The following is a 17323-nucleotide window of genomic DNA, read 5'->3' as shown; positions in this document are numbered from 1 at the left end:
GCCAAGAGAAATCTGAAGCACCCACCGAATCTTGCAGAGAAGGCGAGCGTGAACAGGAGCAAATTTTGGTAAGTATTCTGATTAATTATCTACCTTGACTTTATGCCTCCACCTCCCCCTGATAGCCTCATAGACAGTAAAAGACTGCTTCTCCTCCTGTCCATATGGTAATTTCTCTACTGTGCAACAGAGAGTCGCTGGTTATGATGCAATCGTTAGCCAATTTTTTTCAAAAACTGCTTAACGTAAGATACAAGGTAATGGAGCCTTTTATACATTTTCGTGTTTCTTTAGAAATAATTAATGGACAATGGTTTTTAAAGGGGGGGTGAAATGCTCATTTTCACTCAATCTCCTGTTAATCTTGAGTCCCTATAGAGTAGTACTGCATCCTTCATATCTCCAGTCTTTAGTTTTATTATATTTATAAGAGAAAAATGGTCTGTGCCGATTTTCTTCGGAAAAACAAGAGCGTCTGGAGGCGTGACGTGTGGGCGGAGCTAAAGAATCACGAGCGCTAGTAGGCTTTTGCGTTGAGTGTTTGGAAGTTGTGACATTACCGTGAGGAAAAAAAATACATCATCCAAAACAAACGATGGCTAACAGTCAGATTCAGCCGTTTATTTATGATTCAGAATCAGATCCCGAGGCTGAAACTGAACGAGAGCAGCAGCAGCAATGACTACAGCAGGACGTCTCTATGTGGTATGTATTGAAACTGTATATATTTGCTTAGCGGTTTTGGAAAATGACTAAGTTCCACTTTATGTCGTCTTTTTTTTTATTCTTTAAAGGTGTACAAGGTTTACTTGATGTGCTTACGCGCCGATAGCTAAGTTAACAACACCGAGATATTTGAAGCAGTTTTACTCACCGCCTGCGGATCCAACACACGATCGTGACCCTTTTTCGTTGGGATTGCATCATCCTTAAGAAATAAACCTTCAAAATGCAGGGAACAAACAAAAACACTTGCACAACTCCGTCGATGCTCTGTAAAAATAAACTCCGTCCACTGGTCCCTTAATGTTTTTTTTTTTTTTTTGGTAATCTGTGCACACACTTCTTTTGTGACATTTCGCGACGCTCTCGCTCTGATCAGTAAATGTCTCTGATCCGCTCTGCTCTACGGGAGCGCGCGCTCTTCCGGCAGAAGTGCCCTTAGGACCCATATAAGGAAATTGCGCTCCATTTAATGTCACACAGACCCATACTCGAAAAAAACTTTCCGAAACTTGTGTAGCAGAAATGAGTCGAACCAGACAAATCAAAGAGTCTATCAGAGCTGTGCGCATAGAAACGAGAGCCGAACTCCTCAGGAAGTCATAAATCAGTTCTAGTGCCACAAGAACCAAGCAAGATAACCAACCAACCAACTTGTTCACACAACAGCTTTCAACATTAACACCAATAGAACAATTATTGACAATTTTAATTCGAAGAAGAGATTGTCAAATTTATTGTTCGTGATTGAAATGCAACGCTGGACATCACTTGTAAACCCAGGAGATCAAGTTAAATACTTGCATTGACTTCCCCCCCAGCCAGCAGAACCAGACTGAAATTCCTAAGGGGGAAGGGCTTTAAACCTTTGTCTCCACAGAAAAGTCCCTTTGCCAGAGAATGGCAAAGAAACTGCTTTTTATACATTATATATGGACCAGAATGAACTCAAAAAGACTTATAAATGAATCGTTCCATTGCTTAACTCAATATTCATTTATGTGTAACCCACACATTTGACTATCATGTATAATCACTTATTGTGTATATCTTTTGATAACTATAGGATACATAGTCATGTCTAGTATTGATATAATCGAATTTTCTTGCTTGATGTTGTCCTGACAATCATTTATTTGTAAAATATATCATAATCATGTTATAGGAATCATGTCCAAAATTAGACCCTGTGAGGCAAGAACCACATGCTGGGTAAGATAAACAAATGATTTATGACCCCAGACCCAAGACCATATCTGATTGGTCAAGGCAACATTTGAGGGGTGGCCAACAAGGAAGTTTATATACTTTGGACCCCATGAAATTTTGCTTTTAGTCTGCTTTTAGTTCCAGCCTTGCTCGTGCTATCAGTCATGCTATTAGTCATGCCTGCTCTTAGCTTTTAGCTTGTAGCTTTGCTACCTAGCTTTAGCTTGTAGCATCTAGCCATGCGGTTAGTCATCATTGTTCTTTGAGCGCGGTTCCAGCGTGCCTGCCTGCTGCTACTATGCCACGATGAGAAGGAACACAACCTAGTCTCGTCAAACTTTATTTCTTTTCTTTTCCGTTTGAGAGTTTTGTGTTCTGAGTTAAGTTTTGTAACGTCGACCTCGTCTGCGCGTTTGAACTCCAACCAGCCACACAACTCCAGCTTCAGCCAACGCCCAAGCACGGGCTCCCCAAGACGTCACTTCAGCCACTACTGAACTTCCAGCCAATCAGCGACACCGGGATACCCCTTTCAACGGGAGTCCCTTTCACAGCAAACGAAGGCAACGTATTCCCAGATATTTGTTGTGCTGGTGTATCTAATATAATTTTAACCCCATTGAGGAACTCAGTGTGAGCGCTAATTACGTGATTGATGGTTGTTCGTGTCTATGCAATTTAACGTATTGCTGTAAACTTGGGATTCCATATTTCCATTCTCTTAAACTCATCTTTCCCTAACTTTCGATCTTCCTGCAACTTGTGTGAATGTGTGTGTGCGTGCGTTTATGTGTTAGATTAGTTTATATGTCTTAGATTTATCTAATAAAGCCTTATTCATATTGAAAAGAGAAGTATCTTGTGTTTTGTGCTTACAAGTTAATGTCTTAAACTGCCGATCTTGTTACTGTGCTAATTGATAGTGTTTCACTATAGTTTGGATATTAGTATCCAGCGCAGATTTGATGTTAAACGGCTAGTTCACTGAATCGCAGGGCGTCTCCGTGAACAGCCGTGAAACAGTGATTCTGTTCAAATTCCCTTTAAAATCTTAAATGATTCCCTTTGAGCTAAATTGACCTGTTTCCCTTACACTTGTGACAAACCGGAAGGACTCCTTCAAACGTACAACTTAATTTTTGAAACTTTATCCATGTTTAGCATGGGAATCCAACTCTTTAACAATATAAAAAACTCAGTACGCATGAAATAGCATTTCACCCCCCCTTTAAATGCCTCAGATGTAAAGTTATTCACTGTCAAAGTGACGCCAAAATGAATGGGAGTGCTATGCTAACAGCAGGTGGGGATCCACTAGCCAATGGCGGCGCCCAGGGGTTCTTCAAAAAATATGAAACCCTGCCCCCCTGGTTTAAATAGACAGGATAATGATGACTAAAGTGAAGACAGCTGAGTGCAATTAACAGGTGTGCAATTACTGTGATGAAGGGACAAGGCTTTGCGGGAAATGTAGTGCCTTCCTATGGGGAATTGAGGCCACTAGTGGACACCCAGGGAAACACAGACCAGACACAGTGACACAGGGGTCATGGTTTTTAGTGCATTACAGAAAACATACTATGTTAACCTACTTAAAATATATTTCATGTGAAGTTTGTGCAAGAACATATGCCAACAAGTTTACACTTTTAAGGGGTTCTTAATGTACTTTTGTAAACATGTGTAGACCTACTGCAATATATTGTTTTTATATTTTAAATATTTTATGTATTTATAATTGTAATGTTTGAAAAAGCATGTTATTTTGATAAACATTTTTTACATTTACAATGTACAAACCTTTAACCAATACTTAAAATATGTTGTTTACCATGTTGTTTAGTTTTACTTTAAAGGTTATGCGACTATGGTTGATTATAGGCAGTCCATTAATGATACATTAATTGTAATTAGCTGCTGGTATTACGTACTCTTTGCTACTACTGAAATTCCCACAAGGATTTCAACATAACAAAAAAAAAACATGTCTGAAAGAAAAAGTTCTTGTTTAAATTCAAACCACACACTGACTAAACCTGATTGGCTCAAGAGCCATTGAGCGGTTCTGATTGGTTCTGTCACGATCATCAGTTGGAGTGGCCATGAACTCCAGCAGAGAGCACTCCTCTCAGGACTTTTGTATTTGGTGTCTCTTTCCATTCCCAACTTCATTTCCCAGAATGCTTAGGGCTAATCACCACAAGGAAAACCTTTTGGTGATTTACAGTAATTGTATTTTAAGCAAAATTTTCTACTGACATACAGTAAGGGTGATATTGGCAAACTTTCACCTGTAGTAAGTCAGTCTTGTTACTACAAATGTACTACAACCTTTGGAACATGAAAAAAACGATTTTGGTCAATTACAGTAATTGTTTTTGAAGATTATGTACTTTACATACAGTAAGCGATATATTGTCAAAATTTCACCTGTAGTAAGTCAGTCTTGTAACTACAAACTTCCTTCAACCTTTGGAACATACATTTTTTCTTTGGTGAATTATAGACGAGTTTCCTATGTGAAATAGGCGAGCCGCCATTATCCTTTCACTCTGCCAACGTCTTCCGGTTGTGTTTGCCGATAATTTCCGGTTAGCGAGTTAGCGTCTTTTACTGTCTTTGGTTAGCGTGCAGAAAAAGTAAATTATGGATGGTGTTACACGCCGACACGGCTCCGGGACATATTGTGCTGTTCGCGGTTGCAACAACTCGTGGCGATTGCTGAATGTTTGGTCGGAAGGAGAATGTTTCGACCATCAACCATCTACAAGGCGCCAATGTGGATGTGCTCCCCCGTATGCGTTGTATGAGAAACCAAAAACAGATGTTGAATCTCGGAAGTGGCTAGCGGCTTTGAAGTTGAAGAATCCGCCCAAAAGACTGTTTGTTTGTTCTTATCACTTCATTGATAAAAAGCCCACAGAGGAAAACCCTTTCTTTGGAACTTTGGTTGGGATACGAGCGACCTCCCCAGCAAATGAGACGTAAACTCGACAGAAACACAAGTGACACGCAATCGGATGGTAAGTGTATCTTGATATTTTTTTTATAAGTTCGACTGTTGATATATGTGTCTCTGTCCTGTGTTAGTTAGACTGGTATATACATTTATAGTTGATGCTGTTTGTCTTTTAGCAGTGTGCATCGAGCCGAAGTTTAAAGATGCTGCAACACAATGGGAGGACCTAACAAAAACTGACCACAGCTACATGGCAAAGTTGGACCACGTGAACAAATCGACGCAGACTGGGGGTCAGACTGTGGCTGATGATATGCTCCTGGATGATGATACCTCGCTGCTGTACACAGGACTGCGTCTGGTATATTTTTTTACTTTGGTGAAATCGATGTTGCCATTTAGTAAACCATCATGTAGTATTCCTGTTGTTGACCAAATACTGATGACCCTCATGAAACTTAAACTGAACCTTGTGTTAGGGGATGTGGCAAAGCGCTTTAAAGTGTCTAAAGGTGAAGTAAGTAAGGTGATTGCTCACTGGATTGATACATTGGGTGAGCAGCTTGAACCCATGGTTGCCTGGCTGCCAAGAAGTGTTATACGTGCTAACATGCCACCATCCTTTAGAAAGAACCACCCCCAGACCAATTGCATCTTCGATTGTGCTGAAACGGCTATTCAGAGAGCAACAAACCTTAACTGTAGGAGTGCCACTTTCAGTCATTACAAGGGAACCAATACTGCCAAATATCTTGTTGCTGTGTCACCTCATGGGCTGATAATGTTTATATCAGAGGCCTATGCTGGTAAAAGCAGTGACAAGTTTATCAGTGGGTTTCTGGAGGCCCTAAGGCCTGGTGATGAGGTAATGGCTGACAGGGGTTTCACGATTCGAGATGTACTACATGAAAGGAAGGTGAAATTGAATATTCCTGCCTTTACCCACAAGCGTGGTCAATTGACCAATGAGGAGGTAACGCGCACTAGACGAGTGGCCAATGTCCGTATACATGTGGAGAGGGCAATCCGAAGACTTAAAGTCTTCAAAATTCTGTCCCAAACTGTCCCAATCTCCATGACCCCGCGGTTGGACAAGATTCTTACCATATGTGCTGCTTTAGCAAACATGAGGTCCAGACTCATCCGACTGCCACATGAGGTTTAGGTCCCTATGAAAAGTAAAACCTGGTTTACCTGGAGTTTTTTTTTTTTTTTTTTTTTACATATTCCTTTTTTATTTTATATATATATACTTTCAGCTAGAAAAACCTGTGTAAATGTATTGTTCCCTTTCTGGTGTTGTGATTATTGATAAGACAAAACAAAGTTTCAACTAAGAAAAACTTGTGAGTGCTATTCTTTTTCACATGAGGTTTAAGTCCCTATGAAAATCAAAACCTGGGTTACCTGCAGTTGTTTTGTTTTTTTAAATTGTACATATTCCTTTATTTTATATATATATATATATATATATATATATATATATATATATATATATATATATATATATATATATATATATATATATATATATATATAAATAATTTCAGGTAGAAAAACCTGTGTACATTTATTGTTATTGTTCCCTTTCTGGTGTTGTGATTTTTGATAAGACAAAACAGAGTTTTAACTAAGAAAAACATGTGAGTGCTATTCTTTTTCTTGTATTGTAAATATTGACACATGACAATAAAAAAATTGATTTGAGAAGAAATGAATTCATTTTTATTGATCCTATTCCATAACAAAGGGACAATTTCATTAACTCCTTAATGGATGATTTTTTTAAAATAATTAAATAAAAACAAAGTAAATACAGGAAAAAAATCTCACACTATCACAAAAAGAAAAAGACTGGAATAAAATATTAAATAAATAAAATCAATAAATAAAGAAATAAGTGACTGATATAAAAATAAATAAGAGTAAGTAAAAGAAAATAAATCAGTTTGATAAAAATAAATAAAAGCTAGAAAGGATTTGTCACAAATTTGTGACAACAGGGGACAAGGGGTTAAAAAATGAATGACTAATCACCCCAGTACACATAAGCAGGTCATGCTGATTTTACAACATCCATGTATCTGGAACACAACTCCAGCCTTCCATCATCGAAGTCATCGACAACTTTTGGCAACATGTGGGTGAAATAGAAGGAGTGTAGCCTTGAGATATGTCCCTCAACAAAGGTTTGGTCGTAGAGCACGTTGAGCTGCAGACATTCAGTGTTACTCCAAATCACCAACAAGGCTTGCCGTAGCCCTGTGCAGTGCATGCCCAGTTGCACCTGCATGTAATGTCCCTTTGGCCCATTGAAGGACAGATGGCATTCCCCTGTGGGCATACGTTTGATCTCACTGCTTTTAGCAGCAAGTGCTTCAGTAAGGGACTGGTTTTTGACTAAGACAGGGCACTTGATCTCCAGTAGTGTGTCTCTGTTCATGACACCATCCGGACTCACAGCAAGCCATGGCTCACTCGGGCAAACCACCAAACCTTTCACATCGATGTCATGACCTTGGTCTTGCAGGTATTGCCTGGCGTGCTCTTCACCCTCTGCTCCTTGCCGGGTTGCTGCGTTACCTGGAAAGGTAGGATGGAGGTGTTCAGACAAGAATTTGTCTGGTGCTGTGGTAGCCCGAACTGGCACATTCTTGGCTGTGCTTGCTGTTATCCGTACCCGTCGCATGTCATGCCACAGTTGTTCCCTGCTCTGTTCTTTTGTGTGCTGCTCAATGTACATAAATTGGGTTGTGGTCATGTCAATGTATGTGTTGTAGAATGCCCTACATTTCTCACATTCCAGTTGTGTGTTGTGATCACCATGATGTAGGGGCAGTGGAGCTTTTGATGTCTCGGCAGACTGAGCAGGGAGGCTGGTGTTAAAAGTGAGCTGCATTAGTCCACTGCCAGGTGCAGTGAAAAGTGCCGCTATTGGTGTGGAGAGACAGTAATTTTGCCATTCTTCCAGTGTCTCATGGACTTTTACCTTGCGACTAGGTGTAGAAACTATGCTGGAGGAGGATGCCTGTGATGCTGGTTGGTATAGGTTATTTCTGCTGTGTCTTCGGAAAGACACATCTCTGATTTTTTGCTGCCCAGTATTGCTTTTTGTCCCGGCATTCCAGCAATTCTGCATATCAGTGCAGGCAAGCCCTGTCTTCCCTTGCCTCACAGCATTTTCTACCTGCAGACAGATAGAAACAAAATCACACACTTTTTAAATAATGGTTTGAGCATCACAGCACAATTCTTTTAGAGAAAACATTTTGTAAATCAAAATAACATTAACATCAATGTTTAACCCCTTTATGCCTGAGTATATTTAGACTTATATAAAAAAATCTGGAAAAATATGAAAAGAATAATAAAAGAAAATACCCGCTGCATTTCTGGGTTTTTAATTCAACATAATCAAACAATTTATGTAAAAAAAAAAAAACTCAACAGATGTTTACTTCATCCCAAGTACAAGCAATAAACAGTTTTTATGGTTAATATTTTACCTTTACCTTTGTTAGATCACATTTAAGAATTGCAACCTTGTGCGGGAACGGCAGGGGTAGTTCACACTCTCTCACACAATCTCTCTCTCACATGCATACGCACACACACACACACACACATACAGACACGCACACACACACACATTTGTATTACTCGTCGTGTTCTGTTATAGATTAACACACGGATAACGTTACATACAAACATCTTAATACAAGCATAAGATGGGCTAACGTACCTGCACGTCCTGATTTTGCCAAGTCCTATGTGTTCCTAGGTCAACATATTTTGTTGACCCTGGAACAACATTTTACTCCAAAAATATATTCTTAACCATATCCCTACACCTAAACCTAACCTTAACCATGAGTAATCCCTAAAATCAGAGGAAATGATAGATGAATGACACTGATGTACAAGCACCAAACACTGATTTTAAGCATAAACTTCACAAAATCTATAAACTTGTTCTTCAAATCTGATTGGGTAATCACAATGTTGTTCCAGGGTCAACAACGATGTTGTCCCAGTAACATGTCTCACTTGGTAAAATCAGGTTAGGCTAACGTACCTTCCAAAGCATGGCGGCTGAATGGCTACAGGAACGTCCGGGTCCGGCGATACAGGTACAGCCTGCAGTCTCCACATCTCCCGTCTTGGTAACTAAAACCCAGGCGTTATGCGCTGAATTGTTAACGGACTGGCTTGGTTGAACATCGGCCTTTAGGTAAATTAAACTGCCCATATCGTGTAAAAGTACACAGCCAACTTTGTCTGAATGGAGATACTGAAACGCCTCAGAGCTTTTCAGGTTATTAATTGCATTCCCATCTACCGCCATGGAATCAATAAAATAAGAAAATATCTTGGATGTTGTTATGCTGGGCCATATCGACATGTTGTCCGCCCATGATGTTACCTTACTTGGATGTGGAATAGTCAAAACACCATTTTTAACAAGCTTTTCGGTCGAATGTTGCCATTCCAACGCCATTTTTGCACCACTACTCAGCCCGCACCGGAAATTCTTGGCAGAAACAGGAAGTAAACCGGAAGTGGCCGGGAAACTTGTCTATAGATTTTAAAAAAATAGCTTGTGTGTACTCTACATGCAGTAAGGGAGATATTACTTCAATAATACTATAGAATAATACTAGATTAAATATTTTCTGTCAGTTTGCCCACGAGGCATTTACTGTGGCATTGGAAACATAATTTGTATTAATTATTGGACTTCGTTTTGTACTGAAAAGTTAATTTGCAGACGGTCCCTAAAGCAAGCCTAGGCGAATATCCAGTGAATATCAAACCTAAAACTAACTTTACCGCGCTTGAACATCTTTGGTGAATCATCGGGAAATAAATCTCTCAGAAATATTTCATTCAAATATCTCCACTTTTTCGAAGATGAGCGATAGCATTAGATGCTTTGGACTGGAGCATCTTAAGGGTGAGTGATGACAGAATTCTAATTGTTTCTGGGGAACTATACAATTAATTAGATTATTATGTGTGTTTGTGTGTGTGTTTCACTCACTTTCCTGATGAGCGTGACTGACGCGCTGCAAGCAGAGAGCTGTATATCTCATTTACGTTCGCCTTCATCATCATGTGAATTTTTATTTGAGTTGGTTCATCATCACAGTTTCCAATTTGGAATTAATTGGGGAAGGAAAATTTGTATTTGGATCATCTACTGACTCAACAACATGCATAAATAACAACAAAACATTTCCTAAACATCTGTTTGCCAGTAAGCAACGCAAAATGTTTAATATGTCAATAATTCAGCTTTGAGGCAAATTGCATGTAATGCTTTTTTTTTTGTTCAGTGTTGTATTTGTATGTTGTTGATAAGAGTGGCAAAAATAATCACATATTTTGATGTACTTTTTAAAAATGTTTTTATTTAAAAGTTTCTGTTTATTATTGAAATCTCAAATCCTATATTTTTTTTCTTCAGATTTTGTTGCTATAGAATAGAAGAACAGGCATATGAATTAATTATTCTATTGACATGCAATTTAGCACTTAATCTTCACAGCCAAATAATAAGAAATCAGATTCAAATTCCCCCAAAACACTGGTGTATTGTCTGCAGACAGCATCACTGCAGTCGGAGTCAATTGGCCACCAGTCCACCCAAGCATGTGAGTCCAAAGGAAATTTATACCTAAAACATTGTATAAAGAAAATCAGTTTCTAGGCTTCTGTACATAACAGTAAATGAGAAACACACTCACTTTATAATTGACCCTGCAATGCAACCGATTAAAAATATATATATATATATATATATATATATATGACTTTTTATGTCAAACAAAACTTTGTCTCGACACAAAACGTGAGCATAAGGTACTATATGATGTGGCTTTGAAAAAATTATCAATCCAACGAACAAACAAGGACTTACTTATAACCATGATTCCTTTTTATCTTAATACTCTCAGCAGTCATGATCAGATACTGCTTGCCAACTTCGAAATCTGTTGAACTGCAAGTTGCCTTCTTCACTAAGTCTATCTCTGAATCTGTTTTTAGGTCGTCTGTTTGTCCTGTAGAAGAGAAATTAAGAGGATGGATTGAAGCTGTCATGAAACTTGTTTCTTTAAATTGTTTATTCAAGCCTATTTGCCTTAAACCATTGCAGACAAATAATATTCAGTAAACTCTTGCCTTTCTTGAGCACTGCTTTTACTTTCGCTTTGTAGGTCACAAAGTCTCCTCCTGCCTCAATGGTTGATGATTCAATTAACACTTTAAATGCTAGGGAAAAAATACACTGTAAATGATATGTACCGATTTATACACGTGTATACACATGACAATGTTTTATGGCTTAAAGCGTCATAAAGATTATATTTACCATAATTCATGCTTTCTTTGCACATGTGATTTTTACGCTGTACAGCCGTGATTTTGGGATCAATGGTGGATTTAAAGTTGCAGCATTCCGCTAATTTTGAAAAGGACATGAAAATACCAATGAGCAAACTGTTAACACAGACACACTAAACTCACAGATGTAAATGATAACTACATGAGCAGCAGTGGTATAAATGCAGTGTTAGATTTTTAATGGTCAAGACTGACAGAATTGGCCTGGGGCACCATATTACCAGAAGCCCCAAGAAGTAAGACACAACAAAATGGTTCAGACTTATTTATTTGGTCAATTGTTTTGTTCTGTCTTTCATGTGGCTTACCTGCCATGCACTGACATTGGTCTCCCTCACAGAGTCGTAACACTTTGCGGCTTTGTTTGTGGTAGAACTTTATACACTTATTTTCTATATAAAAAAAAAAGAAAAAAAAGAATGCTTGCTTTATCTAAAATAAGTTCAGCCAGACATAACACAAACATTTGCATAAACAATATACCTGGATTACTAAATTGATAAACTTGGAATACAGAGGCTCTGGTCATGCCAGTTTCAAATTCCTCTTGAATACGGAAACCCACACAGTATAACTCCTCTGATGGTATCTGCATAATAAGTATTGTTTAGTAGAAATGTTCTACAAAATCGAATACACACCATATTTTAACACAAAAAGTCAAAAGGCAAAAGATTGTTTTGCCTAGGGATGCTCACCGAATTTATCTGAAGGATGACTTGGTCACCATTGACTTCATAGTTGGAAATCCGAGACTCAAGTCCATTCAGGTACTGCAAAATATAGAAATATAATGTCACAAAAAAAAATTCTGAAACAGTGGATGGCTTCTATAAAAATGTATTTGCATTTAGACTCTCACCATATCTAGATCTTCCTGGACTGCGATTACACCGGTCGGCAAATGAATTTCCATCACAGTGATTCCTGACTCAGTTTCAAATTCATTTTCATGTGGCTTGTATCTTTAAATATAATGGTGTTTTCATTATTAAACTGTATGAATTTTAAAACAATTCAGATTTTTACTGAAACGCTTAAAGCCTTAAGCTTCTTATCAGGAGTTTATATACAGACTTACTTTGCACAGGCCACAATCCGCTGTGTCAAAAGCACAGGATCTGCTCACAAAGAAATCAAATTAGCTGAACCAAGTTCATTTGAAAAGAAAACAAAGAGTAGAAGAGTAGACAAAAATACTAAACTTACCATCTAAATTTGGGACACGTTCATGAATGTCAATTGACATATCAAAATAGCAATTTTCATTGTTTTCTGAAATCTCATAGAACACTGTTCTCAGCTGTAAAAATAGGTCAAATAATGAATTGGGTTAAATGCATATAATTTTTGAAAATATGAAAAATCTGGATTGTTGTAGTGTTTATTATATAAACTGACAAGTACCATCCTATAAAATGATAGGTCACAAGGGTGGTATGATTGAAAAATTATATAAACATTTTTTTTTAAATGAAAAAAAAAAAAAAACAATAAAATCAATACTTTAGAATGATCTGAGCCTATTTCAGTATCATAACGTTATAAATTTAAGTATGAAAGACAGATTTTCCTTTTTAGATCCAAAATGAAGTGAGCAAGGTGGGAAAGTTTATCTAAATGTAAAAATGGGTGTAAATGAGTCGTTGGTCAATATATATTAGTATTATAAACCAACATCATATCAATATAATAATAATAATAATAATAATAATAATAATAATAATAATAATACATTTTATTTAATGGCACCTTTCAAAACACCCAATGTCACCTCACAAGCAGGCACAGATGAAAATACAAATCGATATACAAGACAAAACCACACAACAGCCACTCAGCATTAATAAATAAAGTGCAATAAAGTCTCAAATCATATTATTAAAAAAAAAAACCTTAATAAAAAGACCTTAATGAAAAGATACATCTTAAGACACTTTAAAAATCAGCAGGCAATCGCTGTTGTGAATATCAAGGGGATGAGAAATCCAAAGGCAGGGGGCAGCAAAGCAAAAAAATCTGGCACCCATGTTAGTTAGCCAAATTCAAGGTACCACAAGGGAAATTTAAGATGAAGATCTAAGAGCTCATGAAGGGGTGTAAACATGAATAAGTTGTGTAAGGTAATGAGGTGCAAGATTATGAAGTGCCTTTTACAAGTTACAGAATCTTGAATTCTGAACCAACTGCAGCTTATATAGCAACTTAGACAAAACACCAGTGAGAAGGGCATTACAACAGTTTATCTGTGACGTGATTAGTGCATGAACTAACTTACTATGTGTTTCCAGATCCCTACTATTACTACAACTCACAATCCATGAATCACAAACTGTTGGCAGCGCAATCCTAAAAACCTGCAGACTTTGCCTATGTCTACAAATACACTACTTTCTTTTGCTGTAAACAAAGCATATTTTATTACTTCTATTACAACTCATTCAAGTCTAAACCTGGACCAAACCAGAGGACGATGCTACTCCTGTGGCACTCTCCAATAATTTATCTTTTTCCCACTCCCCCCGTCTGACTGGAAGAGGTGGAGGTACTGGTCTGCATATCTCTTACTGTCACGGAGACTAACCCCGTGATTCCCTCTACTGGCCAGCAGAGGGCTCCATCTCCGGAATACTGACTCTCACACTCACCTATACTGATTCGCACTACACTACCCATCATCCCCGCACCCCTACTCTGATCACCTACAGGTGCAGCTCATTGGCACGGATATATAAGCTGCACAACTCCATTAGCCAAACGCGAAGTCTTGTTTTGCTCCGGCTAACATTTCCAAGCGTTATTTCCCGTGTTTGATTTCCTGTTGCCAGTACTGTTTTGTTTACCGTCTCTTGAACCTTTGCTGCCTGCCTCTTGACCTTGTATTGTTTATTGGACTCTGAATCTTGCCTGTTTCCCCTGAACTTCTGCTTGTGTTTGACGACGATTCTGGTTATCTCTACTGTTGTGTTTGCTGGTCCTGATCCCCGCCTGTACGACCTCGAGTCTTTCAATAAAGCCTGCTAAATGGATTCCCTGTCTGATGAGTTGTTACAGAAGACTTCGCCACAACCGAATCCAGCGGCTTACGATCATCTGTGTGCTACCATGGCAGCCCAGGCAAATCAGATCGCTGCTAATCAACATCAATTGAATCGTCTCACTTCCATCACGGAGGAACTGGTAAAGGCTGTTCAAAACCTCCACAGCCCTGCCGTGACGTCAACCCCACCTGCAGCGGTCACCGCTTCCCACATGGCAGGAACGCCAACTCACGTTAATCCTCGACTGGCTTACCCGGAGAAATTTGACGGGGACTCTACCAAGTGTAAGGGCTTCTTACTACAGTGCTCGCTGTTCGTTGAACAACAACCCACCCTTTACACCACTGATGCTGGTAGGATCGCCTTCGTGTGTTCATTATTAACGGGAAGAGCTTTGGAATGGATAACGGCTGTATGGCGCGAGGATGGAACGGCGTTCACCACTTTCACTGACTTTCTGATACGTTTCCGTGAGGTGTTTGATCACCCCCGAGAGGGGAAAGGAGCGGGTGAGCGGTTGCTTGAATTATCGCAGGGAGGATTAACAGCAGCGGAATATGCCTTGAACTTTCGCACTTTGGCTGCTCAGACGTCATGGGTGAGTGACACGCTGAAGGTATTGTTTCGCAAGGGGCTTAATCACGAACTGCAAACCGAACTCGCTTGCCGTGATGAAGGGAGAACTCTGAGTGATCTTATTTCACTTACTATAACCATTGATAACCTGCAACGCTCTCGCCGTGTCAGTGCTCCACGCCTCTTCCCCGCTGCGGTAACGCCACCCGTAGAAACTACGGAGCCCATGCAGATAAACTCCTATCATCTGACTGAGGAGGAACATCACCGCCGCAGGGTTAACCGACTCTGTCTCTACTGTGGCGCCCCGGGACATCTACGAATCACTTGTCCCAATCGCCGCTCTTCTTACACTCCGAACTCGGTGAGTTTACCTTCTAACTGTGTGTCAGTCCCTCTGATAATCAAGACCGACAAGGTTCAAATAGCCACCACTGCTTTACTTGATTCAGGAGCAGCTGGGAATTTTATCTCTGAGGAATTTGCCAGAGGGAATAACATCTCTTTAATTTCATGCACTAATTCTCTGTCTGTAGCCACAATAGATGGGCGCCCTTTGGGGTCTGGGTTGATCACTCACCGCACCCAAGATCTCCAAATGTTAACCGGCCTGCTACACCAAGAAACCATTCAGTTCTACGTGCTCCCTGTATCTAACACCCCTGTTATTTTGGGATTGCCCTGGCTCAGACTGCATGATCCTCAGGTGTCGTGGAGAGAAGGACAAATTCTTAGATGGAGCACCCAGTGTCAGAAATCATGCCTCTCGACCATCTCTCCCATGACGGTACAAGTTGTCACATTAGACCCGGAGACCACCAGCATTTCCAATCTGCCCAAGGAGTATCACGATCTCGTCACCGCCTTCAGCAAGGTACAGGCAAACACATTACCACCACATCGCAGCTATGATTGTGCCATTGATCTCATTCCAGGTTCATCACCACCCCGGGGTCGAATATTCCCGTTATCATTACCCGAGTCAGAAGCTATGGCCAAGTACATCAAGGAGGAGCTGGAGAAGGGGTTCATACGTCCATCCACCTCTCCTGCTTCAGCTGGCTTCTTCTTTGTCCGCAAGAGGGATGGAGGTCTGCGCCCTTGCATCGATTATCGTGGACTCAACGAAATAACAGTAAAGTTTCGCTATCCTCTACCACTGGTGCCCTCTGCTTTAGAACAGTTACGTACTGCACAGTACTACACCAAATTGGATCTGCGCTGCGCATACAACCTCATCCGCATTAGGGAGGGGGACGAGTGGAAGACAGCTTTCTCAACCACCAATGGGCACTACGAATACCGGGTGATGCCGTTTGGACTGGTCAATAGTCCTTCGGTTTTCCAATCCTTTGTCAATGACATCTTCAGAGACATGCTAAATAGAACTGTTATCATATACATTGACGATATCCTAATCTATTCAGATACCCTGGAGGAACATGTCCAACATGTGAGAGCTGTGCTGCAAAGACTCATTGAACATCAACTCTATGCTAAGGCGGAGAAGTGTGAATTTCATACCACCTCCACCACCTTCCTGGGGTACGTCATCAGCCCAGAGGGGGTCGCCATGGATGAGAGCAAAGTCAATGCCGTTCTCAAGTGGTCAGTACCAAGGACACTAAAGGAGCTTCAACGCTTTCTGGGGTTTGCTAATTTCTATCGCCGTTTCATCAGGAACTTCAGCTCTGTGGTTAGTCCCCTCACGTCTCTGGTCAAGAAAGGAGCCCATCGGCTACACTGGGCTGAAGCTGCTTTTCAAGCTTTCCAGGAACTAAAGAGAAGGTTTGTGACCGCCCCCATACTCCATCATCCTGACCCATATCTCCAGTTTCTCGTCGAGGTGGATGCCTCCAACACTGGTATCGGGGCTATTCTCTCCCAACGCCAGGGTTCTACCGGTAAACTCCACCCATGTGCCTTTTACTCCCGCAAACTCAATGCTGCTGAACGTAACTACGACGTGGGAGACCGTGAACTTCTCGCTATGAAAGCGGCCTTCGAAGAGTGGAGACACTGGCTGGAGGGGGCCAACCTTCCTTTCACCGTACTAACCGATCATAAAAACCTTGAGTATTTGCGCTCAGCCAAGCGCCTCAATCCACGGCAGGCCAGATGGTCACTGTTCTTCTCCCGATTCGACTTCTCAGTTACCTACCGTCCAGGCTCCAAGAACACCAAGGCAGATGCGCTATCCCGTATTCACGAAGACGAACAGATTCCATCCGAACCAGAGTCCATACTCCCTTTCAAAGTAGTTATTGCACCAGTACAATGGGACATCATGACGCTTATCCAACAACACAACTCTCAACACGCACCTCCAGCAACTTGTCCTCCTGATAAAGTTTACGTACCACCTATCTTACGTGATCAAATTCTCAACCACACGCACTGCTTGCCCGCA

General features: G+C 40.2%; 3 protein-coding genes across 4 annotated transcripts in view; 1 reads left to right on the top strand and 2 right to left on the bottom strand.

Annotated features, from left to right (window-relative positions):
• The first annotated feature begins 3322 nt into the window (after nt 1-3322).
• LOC113080179 (uncharacterized) lies at nt 3323-6082 on the top strand. The gene is made up of 2 exons (XM_026252422.1): nt 3323-4955; nt 5068-6082. Exons 1-2 carry the CDS (start codon nt 4910-4912, stop codon nt 6054-6056), a joined length of 1035 nt encoding a protein of 344 aa, XP_026108207.1. The 5' UTR covers nt 3323-4909; the 3' UTR covers nt 6057-6082.
• Nucleotides 6083-6791: 709 nt separating this feature from the next.
• On the bottom strand, nt 6792-10182 carry LOC113080163 (uncharacterized). Of its 2 annotated transcripts, XM_026252410.1 has the most exons (3): nt 8967-10182; nt 7715-8633; nt 6792-7534 (listed from the first exon to the last, which is right to left on the bottom strand). In XM_026252410.1, the coding sequence occupies exons 2-3, from the start codon at nt 8028-8030 to the stop codon at nt 6948-6950; spliced, it is 903 nt and encodes a 300-aa protein (XP_026108195.1). In that variant the 5' UTR covers nt 8031-8633; nt 8967-10182; the 3' UTR covers nt 6792-6947. The 2 variants fall into 2 exon arrangements, with proteins under 2 accessions (XP_026108195.1, XP_026108188.1); XM_026252403.1 differs by having other exon boundaries at nt 6792-8633.
• Nucleotides 10183-10282: 100 nt separating this feature from the next.
• LOC113080098 (complement C5-like) overlaps nt 10283-17323 on the bottom strand; it is a 37662-nt gene continuing 30621 nt past the window's right edge. The window contains exons 33-42 of the mRNA XM_026252316.1: nt 12506-12599; nt 12378-12417; nt 12159-12261; nt 11995-12069; nt 11780-11885; nt 11605-11688; nt 11265-11354; nt 11075-11164; nt 10812-10953; nt 10283-10568 (exon numbers count right to left, since the gene is read on the bottom strand). Coding sequence (XP_026108101.1) covers nt 10427-10568; nt 10812-10953; nt 11075-11164; nt 11265-11354; nt 11605-11688; nt 11780-11885; nt 11995-12069; nt 12159-12261; nt 12378-12417; nt 12506-12599 — 966 coding nt within the window. The 3' untranslated portion in view covers nt 10283-10426. The remainder of the gene's footprint in view (nt 10569-10811; nt 10954-11074; nt 11165-11264; nt 11355-11604; nt 11689-11779; nt 11886-11994; nt 12070-12158; nt 12262-12377; nt 12418-12505; nt 12600-17323) is intronic.

This window comes from Carassius auratus, chromosome 5, assembly GCF_003368295.1.
Source record: "Carassius auratus strain Wakin chromosome 5, ASM336829v1, whole genome shotgun sequence".
Taxonomy (NCBI): Eukaryota; Metazoa; Chordata; class Actinopteri; order Cypriniformes; family Cyprinidae; genus Carassius; species Carassius auratus.
The sequence above is the reverse complement of the archived record's forward strand: the minus strand, read 5'-3'. Positions and strand labels throughout refer to the sequence as shown.

Coding starts and splice junctions, on each gene's coding strand:
- LOC113080179 (XM_026252422.1), top strand. CDS start 4,910: ATGAGACGTAAACTCGACAGAAACACAAGTGACACGCAATCGGATG. Junction 4,956..5,067: donor AAGTGACACGCAATCGGATG/GTAAGTGTATCT, acceptor TTTGTCTTTTAG/CAGTGTGCATCGAGCCGAAG.
- LOC113080163 (XM_026252403.1), bottom strand. CDS start 8,030: ATGCAGAATTGCTGGAATGCCGGGACAAAAAGCAATACTGGGCAGCAA.